Source organism: Centropristis striata, chromosome 9 (genome assembly GCF_030273125.1).
Source record: "Centropristis striata isolate RG_2023a ecotype Rhode Island chromosome 9, C.striata_1.0, whole genome shotgun sequence".
Taxonomy (NCBI): Eukaryota; Metazoa; Chordata; class Actinopteri; order Perciformes; family Serranidae; genus Centropristis; species Centropristis striata.
In genome coordinates, this window is record NC_081525.1 from 6,801,274 (window position 1) to 6,817,143 (window position 15,870).

The 15,870-nt window shown below is 39.6% G+C and overlaps 1 protein-coding gene across 1 annotated transcript in view; it reads right to left on the reverse strand.

The window, feature by feature from the left end:
• The window catches only part of exoc2 (exocyst complex component 2), a 54,450-nt gene that overhangs the window by 11,675 nt on the left and 26,905 nt on the right, over window positions 1–15,870 (reverse strand). Inside the window, exons 8-19 of the mRNA XM_059341374.1 lie at window positions 14,509–14,654; window positions 12,861–12,942; window positions 12,669–12,771; window positions 10,813–10,931; window positions 5,724–5,837; window positions 5,232–5,356; window positions 3,892–3,960; window positions 3,602–3,759; window positions 3,385–3,506; window positions 1,501–1,562; window positions 1,093–1,173; window positions 862–921 (exon numbers count right to left, since the gene is read on the reverse strand). Coding sequence (XP_059197357.1) covers window positions 862–921; window positions 1,093–1,173; window positions 1,501–1,562; window positions 3,385–3,506; window positions 3,602–3,759; window positions 3,892–3,960; window positions 5,232–5,356; window positions 5,724–5,837; window positions 10,813–10,931; window positions 12,669–12,771; window positions 12,861–12,942; window positions 14,509–14,654 — 1,241 coding nt within the window. The remainder of the gene's footprint in view (window positions 1–861; window positions 922–1,092; window positions 1,174–1,500; window positions 1,563–3,384; window positions 3,507–3,601; window positions 3,760–3,891; window positions 3,961–5,231; window positions 5,357–5,723; window positions 5,838–10,812; window positions 10,932–12,668; window positions 12,772–12,860; window positions 12,943–14,508; window positions 14,655–15,870) is intronic.

The following is a 15,870-nucleotide window of genomic DNA, read 5'->3' on the forward strand; positions in this document are numbered from 1 at the left end:
AATGAAAAACATACTTGTGCAAAGAGTCATCAACTCAAGCTGCAGTGATGTTTTTATAAAAGTAGCCAACCTTGTGTCAATGTAATCAAAACCTTTTGAATATCAAAGAAAAATAAGAATTTGAGAGAAGAAAAATCACTGAAACAAATAAATGTCACCTTGAAAGTAACACAACTTCTATAACAACTATATGATAAGATGCAGTAAGACACGCCTTTATTGATTCCCATTGGAGAAAGTTTCTCCGGTCAAAACTGCAAACAAAAAGTCCAGCAGCAAAAACGAGAGAACTGAGGGCAAAAATATACTCAGTGAGAAAGAAGCAGAGGGAGCTGAAAACAAAAGGACATATTGTCAAAAAAAAAGTACAAGACAAACGTTTGCACAAATAATGTGTTTTATTTTTGAGATCACATTTATTTTCCTTCAGTGACTTTTATTCTCTCTCAAATTCTTATTTTTATTTGATAGTACTGACACAAATCTGATTCCATACAACAGTCAAATCCAAATCTTGGACACTGTCTTTGCTTGTCTCTAATGCTCTCAATTGCAGGATGAGATTTTATGTATAAGTAAATGCTGCATATCTTTCCTTTTAAATGTCCCTACTTTTTTGCAAGTTATTCTACTTTTTTTAACCTAATGTAAACAACCAAATATTTCAGTATGTTTTTCTCAGACAGTCCAAGTTTGCACAGTCCTTTAAACAGAGGATTAAGAAATAAAATTTTGGTTTGACTGCATGTTAAATGAGCTAATACTTTAATATCACATTCCTTGGTTCTTGTGTGTTTCTTTTTCTCCAAAACATCCATGTAACCCTGTGTTTCACTGTGGTTGCAGCCTGACAAAGCTTACCTTCATGATGCCCACACTGAGCTCTGTGGCCTGGTCCTGGACCTGGTCTAACTGTAGCACCTGCAGAAAAGACAGTGAAAAACACAAGTCGTCATATCATTATTCCGGTTATTTTAGATCAGATATTGTGTTACTCGGAGTTAATCGAGAAAGCAGAAGTCAAAATCATACTAATACTTCTGCTACTGTAGTTTCTGTATATGCATTGATGATTGCAGGTGATTATCTCACATTGATTTCCCCAGGTTTGATCTCCATGGGCTCTTTGAGTGACTGCAGCATCTGGACGATGCACTGTTCAAACTGTGAAGGCTGCACAAAAAAAACATGAGAGAGGACACATAGATCACATAAACAGGCTACAGTGTTATGGGTAAAGAAAGTCACTGTATATTAAATATTATACTGTATATTTGATAGTCAGAAGGAGTGCTCTACTACACATAAAATAATTTCTTTCTTGTTTTTGAGTAAAAAAAAGGCCCACCTACGCTGCCTAGAAAGTGAAAAATAGTCATTTAAAGAGCAACACTGATATCGGTATGTATATCTGATAAGTGTCTGATACTTGCAGAAACATATGTCTATCATTTCTCATTATGATATGACATCCTGCTTGCTGCAACAGCACATCCTCACCAGGCTGGTGATTCCCTCATTATCCACGACCCAGTCCTCCTTCTCAGCGAGCCTCCTGACATCTGAGTGTACAAAAAGAAGAAATATAAATTGTAAGGGAAATTACTGGAAACCTGGAAGGTAATTGTACTAAAAAGAGCTTTTCCACATATAAAAATGAGCACTTTTACACAGGGTTTTTACAAATGAAAATATAAACAGATTTAAGAGTTTCTGAGGGAAGACCATGACATGATATAAAACCAAACTCTTAGTGACAAGACCACAATTTGATGTTGGTGCAGGGGAAAGTTGCGTGACACCAAATCACTCTTCTCAAAATGACCATACCTAACCACAAGTGAAACCGGGCATGTCTGGTTTTAGTCTCATAACACTTTCTCCATTACTTTCCTGGAAGTTGTATGAAGTAGAAAGGTGACAGTTGGGGACACTGACCTCCAAATACTCAGAAAACGGATGCGTCTTTACTGTAATTTTCAAAACTAAATATAACAAAAATACTGGTGAAAATATGATAAAAATACCATTCACAGCACAAATTATATAGATTTTATGTAGTGTTTAATTATTGTTCACCGACTAAGATGACATCAGTGCATAAACAGCTACTTATTTGCATTTTTGTTCACAACAAATGCTTGGGGACAGAACTAATCTTGATAAAAACTGGATAATTTTCGATGATAATCACTTCCAACCTACACAGATGCACCTCACTTCTACCTAGGGATGGGTGCCTTTCACATTTGAACCGATACGGTACCGATACCCGGTACCTGGGAATCGGTACCGGTACTCAACGGTACCAATTTTCGGTACTTTTGCGTTTGTTTATGTGGTAATAAATGTTAATTTGTTTAATATTAAAATCTATTTTTTTCAATTCAACATATTTTTTTCTCAAAATATAAACTTTAAAAAATATATCGAAACAATCTAAAATCCAGGATGAGCAGTGCTTTATTGTTTTATTGTAACATGAAGGTTGGAGTGTTATCAAAGAATGCAGAGGAGCGCTCTCAGTTGGCAAGTGCACGGAGAAAAAAAAAAAAAAAAGGTTGCAAGTGCACGTGTGATTTGTTGTGATGACGTCGTAGCTGTGCGGCGCAGCACCGGTCAGACAGTATTGTGGGCATGGCATGGTTGGAATAAACAAAGTTGAGTCGGGCTGCTCTGTGCACATATCGAGGATGACGCAGGAGTCTGAGGGATTTAATTTCAGCGAGGCAGTTTGGAGTAAAGTGGCAGGTAATATTCCTGAGTTGAAGAGCGGAGTATTAGCGGAGGACCAGCGATGCAGCAGCTAGCTGCTAGCTGCTAATGACTGGTCTACAGAAGAATGGAGAGAGCAAACGGAGGATAGAGACATTGGAGAGATAGCAGCTGGCGGCTAGCAGGCCTAGAGCCAGCTGTTCGTCTCTGCGCCGGGTTGGAAGAGGGCAGCAGCTAGTGGCAAGTGGCCGCTGTGAGCAGACAGGACCAGACGAGGAGGTAAATAAAAAAATAAAAAATAGTGCGATCGTCAGCACGCTTGTTAATCAAAGACGTTAAATGAAAACAGGTTGAAATCAATAATCAGTTTAAAGGTAATGCCGTTTAGGCACCGAAACATGGTACCGTTTGATTTTACATGAATCGGTACTCGGTAGTACCGACGGAATTCGGTCGGTACCTATAAAATTACCGAATTCGGTACCCATCCCTAAACTAAGATGACATCAGTGCATAAACAGCTACTTATTTGCATTTTTGTTCACAACAAATGCTTGGGGACAGAACTAATCTTGATAAAAACTTGATAATTTTCGATGATAATCACTTCCAACCTACACAGGTGCACCTCACTTCTACCCTCTTCCATTCATTGCTGTTGCTGCTCACCTTCTGTAGTGTGCAGCAGAGACACCATGAGGCAGTGAACTCTCAGCTCCAGCAGCAGATCCTGGATCACCTGCAGCAAATCATTTGGGATCTCCAGAGCAGAAAGAGCCTCATGACACGCCCTGGACGAGAGACAAGAGAGAGACAAAAAGAAGTTAAAATTCCTGCATATAACTACGTCAAATCTGCACATGATCAATGAAACACATATTCCAACCTGACGGTGTGTATGATTTGTGTGAGCCAGACTCCAGTAAGCTCCGCCTTGTTTTCCCAGCCTCCGTAAAAATTCAGCTCGCCCTGTGGCAGCGTTGTGGGGAGAAGAGCCCCCCGAACGAGCTTCACCAGCCGGTGGGTCATCTCCTCGATCATTTTCTAGAAAACAGACAGTGAGACACCAAGGTTTAGCTGGCATTTCTAAAAAAAACCCAAAACAAAACAAAAAAAACACCAACCGCGGTGAGTAAAAATCTCAAAATAGATGTAAACAGTAAGAATGAAGCATACTTTAAAGTCATTCTGTCTCTGTCGGGCATTCTTCTTGGATTTCTCCACCTGCCCAGATTTCTCTCCAGTCTGCAGAAAGAAAAACAAAACAAGTCATTCATGGTTCAATATCTTTTTTAAAACTTTTTTTTTAGCCTTTTGGCCCCTAATTCTATAGTGGAGTGTGCAGAGACAAACGGAAAACATCAGGGGAGAAAGATGGTTATGAAATAAGCAGAAAAAAAGTTTAGTCTAAGTCCAGTGTCAAATGTACTACAACAGTTTTTAAATAATATTTAGTCAATCTCATCCTGTGTATTTTTATGTTTTAGTTGGATGAAAGTCTGGGCATTTCCGTCGTATTGTAGTCGAAGACAACTGTTACTGTTTTAATGTAGTTTTGGTCCACAGAAGCTGTTTGAATTGTGGTATTTTCACCAGATTATATTGAACATTTCAGTCCATCAAATCCACTTCACATATTTTTCTAACCTATAATTATCTGATGATGAATGGTTGAATGCTTAAGAATGCAGATTCAGCTATTGTTTGGCCACACTGATGCCCTTGTGATAAAACGATGCGTTTATTTTCTGTTAAAAAAAGGGCCAAAAAATTCTCCCGTTTCATTTTTCCAAGTCCTCCTGACTAGATCATTGTGTGCTGCAGGTGTGGAGTATGCAGCACAAGACACAGAACTGCTGCATTAAAAAATAACAGTAGTCAAATTCCATCCCTTTATTTGTCAACAAAAATAAAGAGAGATTCATTTTTTTTAACGGTCTCGTCTTCTTCCATCAACAATATTTCATTTCCATATACAGTACAGGCCAAAAGTTTGGACACACACCTTCTCATTCAATGAGTTTTCTTTATTTTCATGACTATTTACATTGTAGATTCACACTGAAGGCATCAAAACTATGAATGAACACATATGGAATTATGTACTTAACAAAAAAGTGTGAAATAACTGAAAACATGTCTTATATTTTAGATTCCTCAAAGTAACCACCCTTTGCTTACTAGAATATAAGACATGTTTTCAGTTATTTCACACTTTTTTGTTAAGTACATAATTCCACATGTGTTCATTAATAGTTTTGATGAATCTACAATGTCAATAGTCATGAAAATAAAGGAAACGCATTGAATGAGAAGGTGTGTCCAAACTTTTGGCCTGTACTGTAGTAACGGTTATTTTGATGACGTCAGTGCCGTCTCGTTGTCGTCCAGTCTTAGTCATGGAAAAAAATGTTCTTGACAAACATATTTAGTCATAGTTTTCGTTGACGCAATCAATAGTGATATACAGTATCTTTGTTTATTTATTTTTTTGTCACTGTCTGTTTTTCTTTTACCTCACTGAAAAGACTTCCATTAACATAGGAGATCCAAAGCTTCCAGAAGTTGGGCAACTGACCGATCACCACATCCGACAGCTTCTCCACAAACTGCACCTGCTGCGGGGTTTCAAAGCGCCAGGCTGGGACACAGACACACACATGGTGTATTACACAACCCCACTAACACACATACAGTACTGATCTATATGCTGATAACAAACCACACAGAATTAAAAATGTCAGAGTGCTACTGTAATTCAAAGAATCAAATTATCTTCCAGGCACACCAGGCTCCAATTGTCTGTACTTTTTATTGTACAGTAAGGAAATACAGTGCAGTTCCTTTATGCATGACTCTTACGCAATACGATTCCCCGAAACAACACAGGCCAAAAAAGTGTTACACACACAAACAAACAAATGCACACTCAGATTGCGCCCAAGACAGGGAAGCCCCTCCGAAGCACAGACAGTGTGGGTGAGTTGTAATGTGGTTGTGGTACTCACTGCTTGGTCGTGGTGTTCGCAGGCTGCCCCCTCTCTTCAGAGACGCGGTATGGCTTAGCCTGCCGAGGGCCGACGGACGGGCATCCCCCTCCGGGTCCAGAGCTCCGACACCCACTGAAAGGCATAACGAGAGGAAGAGAGGGAGAGGGGGGGGGGGGGGGGGGGGGCAAGAGATGAGAAATGAACTCAGAGGGAAAAGAAACACATACTTCAGATATCAAATAATCAAAAAAGCCATTTTTATAATTCCACATTCCTCAATAAGCTCAGCAGGCTTTCACACCAAACAATCCTCCCTCGCCCCTCTCGGCCTTTCTTTATTTGTGTTCTGATCTATCTCTGCTGTGGCCCGCAGCTGAGAGAATGTACCCTTGTTTCCAGGGTGAGGAAACAGAGCTGTGGGCTTTGTGAGCACTGGGGTGAAGTGGGTTTACACCGGCCACCCTGGGCTCAATTACGTCTGATCTGGAGGACAGCACCACTAGATGGCAACAGGGAGCTTTGCAGCAGCGACAAAGCCCTCTTGCAACCACACACTACTATCTCGGCTAGTGAGATAACTATAGTGCAATGAATCTGAGATAACTTAATGATAACAAAAGAAGGGGGGAAAGTTGACAAAGAGGAATGAAAGTGAAACGCTGCATAGGGGATCAGACCTACTACAACGAAAATGAAACTTATAAGACAAGTTCGTGCAACGCTGCAATACGCCTACATGTAGTTTGTCTAAACGAAGGGAGACGGATGGCCACATTTCCAAAACATGTGTCTGACACACACAGAGAAAAGTGCACTGGTGAGTCACAGGCTGAACGCAGTGTGTAAGCAAGTATTGAGAAATCCCCAAGCAAAGGAGCAAATGTGGTCGAGCGGCCGTGCACACAACACAGCCATCCAGTCTAAAAAACGTAAGGAAATTCTCAATTGAGTCAGATTATCTGTAAACACACCGAGCTTTCTCACAACACACACACTGACACGTAGCCCATATGGAGCTGGGCAGAGTCTGTCTCCGTGATGTTTTCTTCTCTTTTTACAGGGATGAGAGCTGCTGTTGATCCAGGTGTCAGCTGAACCTCCGGCGTCCTCAGAACGCACAAGTGTAAGTGTGTGTGAGACAGTTTCAGAAGCGAGTGTGCCTGTGGCCGCTTTAAGTCTTCTATTCGTTATGTTGCTTCTCGCTAGGAGTCTGAAGGCTAAAATTAGGAACCGTTTTGTATTCGTGTTGAAGACACTGAGACGATGTGCCTCGGCTCACTTCCTCAACAGGTCGGATGAGTTCCTGTTCCCCAAGGGGTCACTGACCCTGACCACACACAAGCAGACACACACAGACACACACACACTGATTGTTTTCCATTTTCACCCACATTTTACATTTTTATAGATATGAAATATTTTTTTTGCTTTGTGCAAAACATTGAACCACCTATCCTAGGCATTGAAAGCTGAAAAGACATCTAATAACCTAGAGAAGAGAGAGCGAGGAGGGCACTCCGATCTTGTATAATAATATAATGAAAGTGAAAAAATAATTTGTTTATGATTCTGATCTGTTCAAAATATAATGGCCCATGCAACACATTTCTAACAAGTTTCAGGAAAATTGGTCCGGTAGTTTATGTGTAATCCTTTTGACAGACGAACAAATAGAGTTGAAAACTGCGGTTCAGAAGTTCAGGACCCATTTCAAAATGTTTTAAAGGAAGAAAGTTACCTAACCTAAACTAAATCAGAGTTTCAACTTTATCAGATGAAACTGATAAACAGACAATGAAGATTAAAAAAACAAAATAAGTTTCAGGATTTCTTGTGGATTAAAAATAAAACTTAAAAAAATGACCATCAAGAATACACCACCCTGCACTGATACACATGCAAACACTTTATAAACACGCTAACTGAAGTGTAATAATTAACACGTTTCCCCTAGAGTGGTACAGTCTAAAATCACAACCGCATGTTTCCCAGTCAAATGTAGGAACACTAGAATCCCTCTAATAGTTCACTGACAAACCTATTTTCCTACGAGCAAAATTTCCCGCTAATTGTATTGATATTGGCAGAAGAAGCGCTGTTCAGGAAATAAGAATACTGCAGTTTATAATTGAATCGGGCAGAGTCAGATTGCAGCACCGGGGCACAACGGGAGTGTTTAGACATACGGAAGCAACTTGCGCTGCTATGCTTCCTCACAAGAAAACTGGAACTGCAGGCTTTTGTTTCAAGAGAGATGGATGGGTCTATTTCACATTTATGGCAATTTATAGGGTAATTAATGAAATCATAACTCCACCAGAACAGCCTCTGACCTCATATTGTGGACTCGGAAACACAGGAGACAATGACATCAGTTACTGCAGACACGGCTGATCCATCACAGAAGACTAATCCCTGCCACGTGTGATGCTGACAATAGAATAAAAGACTGCTTAGAAATACACCAAGCTGGTAAATATGATACGAGGAGGAAAGAGGAGGCTGCCAGCAGAGGGGTGGGCTGTGAGGTACCGGTGGGGGGGGGGGGACTGGTGGAAGGGAGGGGGAGGAAGAGTGGGTTCGGGGGAATGTTGTGGATGTGGTTTCATGATGCCGACTGTTCAAGGGCTGCCTGGTTGGAGGGATGTTTCAAGAGTTTCATACTTGGGCGAGAGGTGAGCAGCGAGGACCGGGAAATGTAAATAGATACCAGGTGTGTTTGAGGGGAAAAGGTGGGGTCAGAGTGTGACAGCAGAGAGGACAGGAGACAGTTGGCTGCAGCAAACTACGAGAGCAGAAATGAATATTGTGCACACCTTTCTGTGTGTGTGTGTGTGTGTGTGTGTGCCTTTTGTTATTATGTAGATGAAGACCGCCCTCACTACAAGAAAGAACACTGGGCCTTTGTGACTTTTTGTCCTATAAGAAGGTTTTTACAATCCCCAAAAAGTTGGGAGGATTTGTGAAACCCAAATAAAATCAAAATGCATCAAGAGGTTTTATATTTACAAAAAAGTTACTGTTTGAACATAAAATAAGCTGTCTTTGTATATTTTTAATTGAGTATGTCACATGTGTTTTATTTACTTTTAACTTTTTTAAAATTGGGGGTTGTACAATAAAAACTAAAAAGTTTCCAAGATTCAAGTAAGTAACCATTTTCAGTCAGATGACTCAGAACTGACCGTGCTCCATGTGCCCAAAAGTTGGGTTGTAAATTGTATTTCAATTTGAAGAAAAAATTTGCGGAAATTAATTTGATATTTTCTGCATGTGTATCCTTTTGTTACTTGGCCATCATGTTTGTTTTTTTACACTGTTATATAAACATACATGCACTTATACATACATACATATGCTTACATATGTTTAAGTGTGTGTATATCTCAGTATATGGTTATGCATATGATATATACATATACTTCATTTTCAGCAGGTAACACAAATACAGTAAATCATCCAAGTGTATTCCCGCCCTTATGCACCTTATTGCACTTTGTGTGTCACAAAGTAAAAATATATAAATCCAAGACCCAAACAAGGATGCACATCATGGCTGTGCATAAGCCTGAGGGTGACATGATGTATATTCCTGCTGACGGTTTTCCATTATTAAACTGACAGACAGTTATTGGCGTTAACAAATCAAGAGGGAGAGAAGAATAGAACTGCTCACATGGATGTTAACAATGCAAGTTTCAAAATTTTCCCAAATGTAGTTTTGCAAACGTTTTGATGAGTAACAAAGTATGTAAACAGAAAAGTGTTTATTTATGAGAAAACTCCAAAGGGTACCTTTAAAACGACATACATTTACATTTCATGTGGTTGTGAGGATATTGACTGTCCTCTCTCGGTGGCAGAGGCAGGGGTAGCGTGACGTTAGTTATAACACTGCAGAAAAGTCTTGAAGTGGATTTAGAAATTGAATAACCTAGACAGTACCACAACTCATGTCCTGCCTGCTGGTTTCTTTTAAATATGATTATACATCTTTCTCCAACCTTAACCAAGAAGCTTTAGTCGCCTAAAGTTAAACAGTCGTGCCATAGATGTGGCACACTAGGAGACAACCATGAGTCTTGTTTGGAAAAGTCATATAGGTCATTTTGGGAGACAAAGACAAATGACCTGTTATCTGTTTTAGGTATGAGGACTTGTGTGCAAATGTGTCTATTTATGCAGTGTTATAATTATATTGAATATAGGATTTTCTTTGGATATAATGTTTCTCGTGAAACACTTTAAGTTGATTTCACATGTCTTATACTGGTATATTAAAGTAAATAAACTAACTGTATGTGCATTTCTGCAAACCAGCAATTTTCACAATAGTTGGGTTCCATTTAATTTGCATGCAATTTCAGATTCACTCCCTGCCACATGTTGCTCTGCTGTGGAATGCGAGTGGACAGAAAAGGGGCCATCCCTGACATGATCATCAAGATGATATTTAACGGCAGAGAGGCAGGGAGCACATCAACCCCCAGATCCGTCAAGCCTGAGCCCCGGAAACCACTGTTACCCTAAGCATTAGACATGTTTATGTTCCAGCTGCACTATGTGAAGCAGCCACCCACTCACAATGTATTTGTACCATGGATGTGTGAGTGTAGGAGTGTGTGTGTGGGTGTGTGTGTGTGTGCGTGTGTGTGTGTGTCTCAGCGTGGTTGGCGAATCACTGTTCTTCCTAAGCGGACGGTTTCACATTCACATTTTTCTGCTGGCTGATTTAACAGAGGAACAGCTTAATTGGGGTTAATTGTTCCAATCCATCTGTGAAGCTGTGTGTGAGCGAGAAAGAGAGTTTGTATGTGTGCGTGTGCAGTAACATGTCAAGCCCTGAAACCCAAATCCAAAGCCAATGCTCCCTCACTTTCATCTTATTCATACATTCATGAAAAAATAAACACGCCGGGCCTCGAGCAGAACAGCGAGGGCGGTGACGGAGCAGGGAATGCGAGCAGAGAGCTGGTACGGCGGAGAAGGCAGCTGGCCTTCAGACTCATGACATCCACCAGCCGCTTGAGTGGAAACGCTAAATAGGGGCTTTCAATTCATGTGTAAAGCGAGTCATCTCAGATATGTGTGTGTGTGAGTAAGTTACCTCTCTGGCCGCTGATGAACTCATCTTTGCAGTTCTGCATCAGCTGCAGGATCCACTTGTGCTGAGCGTAAATGCACTGCCATGCTGGGTCGCCTGGAGCATGAAGGTCAGACAGGTACCTGCACATGCACAGACACACAGGTGTGAATCATTTACTTTCAAAGAGGGAAAAAAAAGTAAAACCCACACCCAGCCCATTTCTAACAGTAAAAGAAAAGATGAAGACTTCATCCTATGATGAAAAAAAAGATTGTGTGAGGTCATATAATCAGAAACTTTCTATTTAAAAAATGACTTAGTATCACAAAATAATTATTTTGTATTTAATAATGACCAAGTATTGCAATATAATAAAATGTTTTGCAAAATAATTACTCATTTTCATCAAAATAATGAGAAATTTACTAAAAATAACAACTCATTATTGCAAACTAATGAATCATTTCCTGAAAACAATGACTTTGGATAAAAAAATAATGATTCTATATGTCAAAATAAAATAAAAAATAAAGTATCGCAAACTAATAAAAAAGCAAAAAACAAAACAAACAATGATTCTGTATCTCAAAAATAATGACTAAGTGTTGAAAAATAATGAGACATTTCCTTAAATGACTGAAAATGGGAAAAAACATTTTTCAAAATGACTTAGCATTGCAAGATAACGAGAAATGTTCTCCAAATAATAAGTATATGCAAAGTAATGACTAAGTGTTGCACAAATACTGAGACATTTTCTAGGAATGACTTAATAATAATAATAATAATAATAATAATAATAATAGATTTTATTTATAATGCACTTTACATTACAGGAAATCTCAAAGTGCTACAGGTTAAAAGCATAACAGTCTAATTATAAAAAGGATAAAAAAAAAGGAAAAAACAGCTAAAAACAGAAAACATACATACATAATCTAAAAACCATCTAGATGGGAGGAACCAAAGGTTTTGCTAAAAATGAAAGTTTTCAGTCCTTTTTTAAAAGTGTCTATGGACTGTGGTGCAAATTACTGAAAAACTTTTTCTTCTTCTATATGGAGGCGAGAGCAGAATACCAATAAGGGTGAATTCTAATGAACTTGACCCTGGTATCCATCTGTCATCACTCAGTGACCTGTGGGATGTCAGATGACTCACTCCCTGAGCTGTGGCTTGGCTCCCTCTACTGTCATCCCATGAACCAACTGCTCATTTGTTTCAGATTAGGTGGCATCTTTCAAAAGATTGAGCAAGACTCAGAGGCACAAAACACACACATGCACACGGCTCCCACCGTCCACGGCAAGAGTAAACAGGAGCTGAGTGGGCGTTCAGAGCTGTGCCTAATGCAGCAGGATGAAAGATGTTGCCGTGTGGTTGAGAACTGGTCTCTGTGATCCTGACAGGTCGGTCTTAACAATAATAAATTAGGAGAGACCACAAGTATGAATGGGCAGCAGGATAGAGGGGGGGAAAAAGAGGGAAAGAAAGGCAGGGAAGAGGGGGAAAATAGAAACAGAAACAGGAGATCGGGACAACAGACAAAACTGAGAGGATCAGTGAACTTTCAGAGAAAAGTGAGAGGCAGACAGACGAAAGTGGACGAAGATGGAGATCTTATAAACAAGGATACAGACCGACATCAAGGAAACCAAAGGGTGAATTACAGATTTGTCATGACTTCATGTTTCATGTACACAGACTGTTGTGGATAGAGATTGTGTGCTGCTGCTTCACATGTAGATAATGAAGCCGTTATGTAAAAACAAATCAGGGAGTATGAGATGGATAAAGATCACAACATGACAAGTAGGAGGAATGAGGACAGGTGGTATGAAATAGCTCTCGCATGATAATAAAAATGTAAAAAAGACCTGATGTATCTCTTCTGGTCGTGCAGTGTCGACGGGGTCTGCAGCAGTTTCTCCAGTAAGAGACTCCTCAGGGCTGCGATCCTCGTCTCAACCTCAGCATACACTGAAGCACAGGAACGGGAAAAGAGTTTTAATATTTTTCATTTGTTGAGGTAAAAAAAACAAATAAAAAAGGGAAAAAAATGTGTTTACCTTTTTTGAAAACAGGGACTTCAGTATTGCCAAAGAGAGATTTGGCTTTCTCATAGTCATTGATCACCACATCGTAATCACCCTGAGAGAGAATGAAAAGCCACTTCAGTTACAATGCAGCCCAGGCAGTTTTTTTTCAACGTATCATCATGACACACACTGTGTACAAGTATTTAAACCTCTTTAGCTCCACCCTCTGGATGACAGCCATCCCAGCTGCGCCTTAAAACAAATATACATACTGGGGATAGATAGTGCAATGGAAACACTATTAAAATAAACTTATAACACAATTAATAGTTAATAAGGCAGCTGTGTAGAATCATAATTTTGAGTGCTTTTTTTCTTGTCCAGTTGTGGGAGTTCTCAAAGAAGCTTAAGACAAAGACACTGTGTACACTTGGTTTTAAAATGATCACAATCACACCGATCTAAAGACAAGTTTAAATGACCACCAAGATGCATTGTGATCCGATCAGTGAAATCACTTGCTAAGGTTGTTTGGCCTTCTAGAGTAAGTGACGTTGTCAGTGATGAAACCTGACAAAGGTGCAAACAACATTGTGTCTCTGCTGTCCAATATTGTTTGGATCACTGAACAGCATTTCAAAATAAAGTGAAAAAAAAAGCTAATGTCCATATAACAAATGCATTTGACTCAAACCTGCATTTATGTGATATAATAAAACCTGTTTTGAAAATGAGGACATTACTTATTGCCTCAACAATTACCACAAGCATTAATCAAAACATCTGTGCCAATTATGGTTTTAACAAAAAATGTATATAATGAGCTTTACAAAGCTGGAACCCGTTGAATCCAAGATCTTTTTAATAAGCAACAGATACAAAAATGTCTATGTTTGTTAATGAGTGGTAGCTTGGTCCTTGTTTGGGTGATGTCAATATGTTAGATTTATGTATTTAAATGCAATTGTATTTGTTGTTGCTTACTTTAAGGCCAGTTTCATGTGAAAAGACAATAAATAAGTGAAATGGAGTGAAGTGAAGTTACACATGGTGGTGGACTTGTAATGGCATGTTCTATTCAGCCAGTTTTATGATGGTTGACCTGCTGGGTTGTATAATAACCGACGAATATTAAGCTACAGGAATTAAGCTTTTTTTATGTTCCCATATTTTTAGACGACCATGTCCTGTTATGACATTTACTCATGATTCCTTTTATGAACGACAAGATGAAAACAATATCCTCATAAGTAACCAGACTTAAATACTCTGTGTTGAAGGAAGTTCTGAAATTGCAGACTGTAAAATAGATTTTCATCTCCTTCATCACTGAGAGCTGAAGGCTTTTCTCTTCTTTATGAATGATCCAATACCTCACTACACACAGCTCAAATGACAGCATTACAATGTGTGTGGCTGCAAAGGGCAGCTCTACTTATTTTTGCATTCAGCATTTAATATTCACACATGTGATGTGATGTTTCTTTTGTACATACAGTACAGGCCAAAAGTTTGGACACACCTTCTCATTCAATGTTTTTCCTTTATTTTCATGACTACTGACATTGTAAATTCATCAAAACTATTAATGAACACATGTGGAATTATGTACTTAACAAAAAAGAAGGTGTGTGTCCAAACTTTTGGCCTGTACTGTACATGTACATGTGGATCGTACCTTTTGGATGTTGCGTTCGATATTGAGTGGCAGGTTGAAGAGAAACTTGAAACGTTGCAGGACGTTGAGTGCATTGCGTGTGGAGTCAGCTTTGTCTTTCCGCCCCAGGACCTCCTGGAAAAGAGTATCTGCAGTATCACTCGCTCCTAGGAGAAAAAAAAGAGAGAGAAAGAGTGAGTGAGAGCGAAAGAGGCAGGAGCAAATGAGAAACTGGAATACTATGAAAATAAATGTTGATACCACATTTCCCTTTTAATGTCAGCCTCTGGTTTTCTTTCAGCTCTGTGTGCTATCTGACACAGTAGAGGCCGAGCTGCTAAGGAGAAAGTGACAGCTATCTCTTAGTCAGACAGCTTAGTGGAACCTTTGCACGACTAGCTGGCTTCGTGGGTGGCCTCAGATGTCCCGTCAAGTAGAAGAAAAAATAGTTCTTCTAATCAAAACAAAATCCCACCCCAAAACAAAATCCCTGAAGGAAAAACAGCATGGGACCCGACTGAATATTTTACATTTTTCACTCGACAATCTGAGTTGTCATGAAACTAACATTCTTATTTTTGTGATTGGCGCTGTGTGTTTGACTGGGTGAACGGTGGCCTGGGCCCACTGGGCCATGGGCCCACTAGTCTGGGGCTGTGGGGATGAAAGCTACGTCCGGCTTGGGGGTTTATTTACTCTAGACTCCGGGAAAAGGACCTGCTTATTGACCCTCCATTAGACGAGCCACATTATCATGTATGAGATGAGAGGGTGGGAACACAGCATGCTGAGGGATCTGCTTGTTAAAAAGGGGGAAGATCTACAAAGGCGACTGAACATACACAGTGTACATGTGTTCAGTTCATAGGCGGCATATCAGTGTGTGATAAGTTTGGCAGCACAGAGCATCAGACTGTCTCTTCTCATAATCACTTTCACAGGTTTGCTATTTGAGTATTATTTGAAAATGTTAAATCAACCCAAGGACATGCTGTAAAAATAAGTAATCACTGTGCAGTGAGAGAAAACAGCAGGAAAGCGGTTAAATAATACTTAAAAATCTATTGTAGGATTGGAGTGTGGGACTTGACCTTGCGATCAGTATGCATGATTAAATCATTTCAACTCAAGGCTCGCTTATCAGCTTTTTCAACCATCAACAATTAAAGACATGTTGCGAGAAAGATCAAGGATTTTATCTTCTGATACCTATTATCATCTGATAACAATTAGGAGGGGGTTTTAATCTCCCTCCATGATGACAAGTAGGCCAGTTCCAGTATGAAGGTAGGCATTTGGAAAACAATGTAAACTATAAGAAGTTGAAGTTCGGGAAATAAAAGAGCCAAATGGGTGCAGAGATTAAACAAGGTTGGGATTAAA